The sequence below is a fragment of the Aplysia californica genome, unplaced genomic scaffold (genome assembly GCF_000002075.1).
Source record: "Aplysia californica isolate F4 #8 unplaced genomic scaffold, AplCal3.0 scaffold00061, whole genome shotgun sequence".
NCBI classification, from domain to species: domain Eukaryota; kingdom Metazoa; phylum Mollusca; class Gastropoda; order Aplysiida; family Aplysiidae; genus Aplysia; species Aplysia californica.
Window position 1 is genome coordinate 234,433 of NW_004797331.1, and position 1,360 is coordinate 235,792.

The following is a 1,360-nucleotide window of genomic DNA, read 5'->3' on the forward strand; positions in this document are numbered from 1 at the left end:
CCCGCGACAGAAATGTGTTTTTGAATGGACATTAAATGTGTTGAGCCCCATACCGAGAAAAGGGTATTTTAAAAAAATTTCCATCGACCGGAAACATTTTTAATGTTTTTCATTGTTTTTTATTTCAATATTTTGATAGAGCGCTTGACTTTGCCAGAATGCCTCACATTTTACATGCCCAGACCTCTAGATCTAGTTCTCCGTCACGCTTGCTAAACCTAATTTTGATCAATCTATTCTACATATCAGACTTCTAGTCTCTCTGGTCCTAGATCTAGCTCTTGCTACACCGAGTTTAGATTCATCCATTTTGCATGTCAGACCTCTAGTCTTTAGTTTTAGATCTAGCACTCCATCGCTCTTGCTGCACTTAGTTTAGATTCATCTATTCTGCATACCCAGAACTATCTAAATCTAGCTCTCCGTCGCTCTTGCTGCACCTAGTTTAGATTAATTTATTTTGCATGTCAGACTTCTAGTCTCTTTAGTCCTAGATCTAGCTCTTGCTATACCTAGTTTACATTCTTCTATTCTGCGTACCCAAACCCTCGCCAAACCCTCGCCAAACCCTCGCTTTTGCTACACCTAGTTTAGATTCTTTTATTTTTCATGCCCAGACCTGAAGTCTCTTTAGTTCTAGATCTAGCTCTAAATCACTTTTGCTGCACCTAGTTTAGATTAATCTACTCTGCATATCAAATCCTCAAGATCTAGCTCTCCCTCGCTTTTGCTACACCTAGTTTAGATTCATCTATTTTACATGTCCAGACCTGTAGTCTTTAGTCCTAGATCTAGCCCTCCATCGCTGTTGCTGCACCTAGTTTAGATTCAGTTACTCTGCATAACCAAACTTCAAGATCTAGCTCTCCATCGCTCTTGCTGCAAACTTCAGGAGACGCGCCAAGCAGTACACCCACCTACAACTGTGATGGGGATAGCATCAGCCTTGGCAGACTCCCCGCGTCCGTTGCGCATGGTGCAGCTGTAGTGGCCATCATTGACGTCAGAGACCGCTTTGATGGTGAACATAAAGCGGATCTGACCGATGCTGTCGAGTTTGAACTCAGTGGATCTGTCGACCTCCAGGTAGTTCTCTGTTTTTGTGCGGTCAAAGTAAAGGATGGCCTCCGTAGAGGTTGAGCTGGCTCCTAGACAGTACAGGGTCAAGGTCATTCCGGCTTCTAAAGATGGTGACTGTATTGTGAAGATCTCCGGCGTGGAAGCTCCTCCGGTTGCTGAGGAAATAGACAAAGAGAGATTGAGAAGGAGGGAGAGGGGGATAAGAAGAGAGAGAAGGGGGAGGGAGGGAGAAATAGAGGCAAAAAGAGGCACAGAGGGAGAGAGAGAGAGAGAGAGAGAG

At 44.3% G+C, this 1,360-nt stretch overlaps 1 protein-coding gene across 1 annotated transcript in view; it reads right to left on the minus strand.

Annotated features, from left to right (window-relative positions):
* Positions 1 to 1,360, minus strand: part of LOC101851479 (hemicentin-1) — a gene marked incomplete at its 5' end in the record, with an annotated part of 44,431 nt that overhangs the window by 18,142 nt on the left and 24,929 nt on the right. Inside the window, 1 exon segment of the mRNA XM_013079710.2 lies at positions 918 to 1,234. Coding sequence (XP_012935164.1) covers positions 918 to 1,234 — 317 coding nt within the window.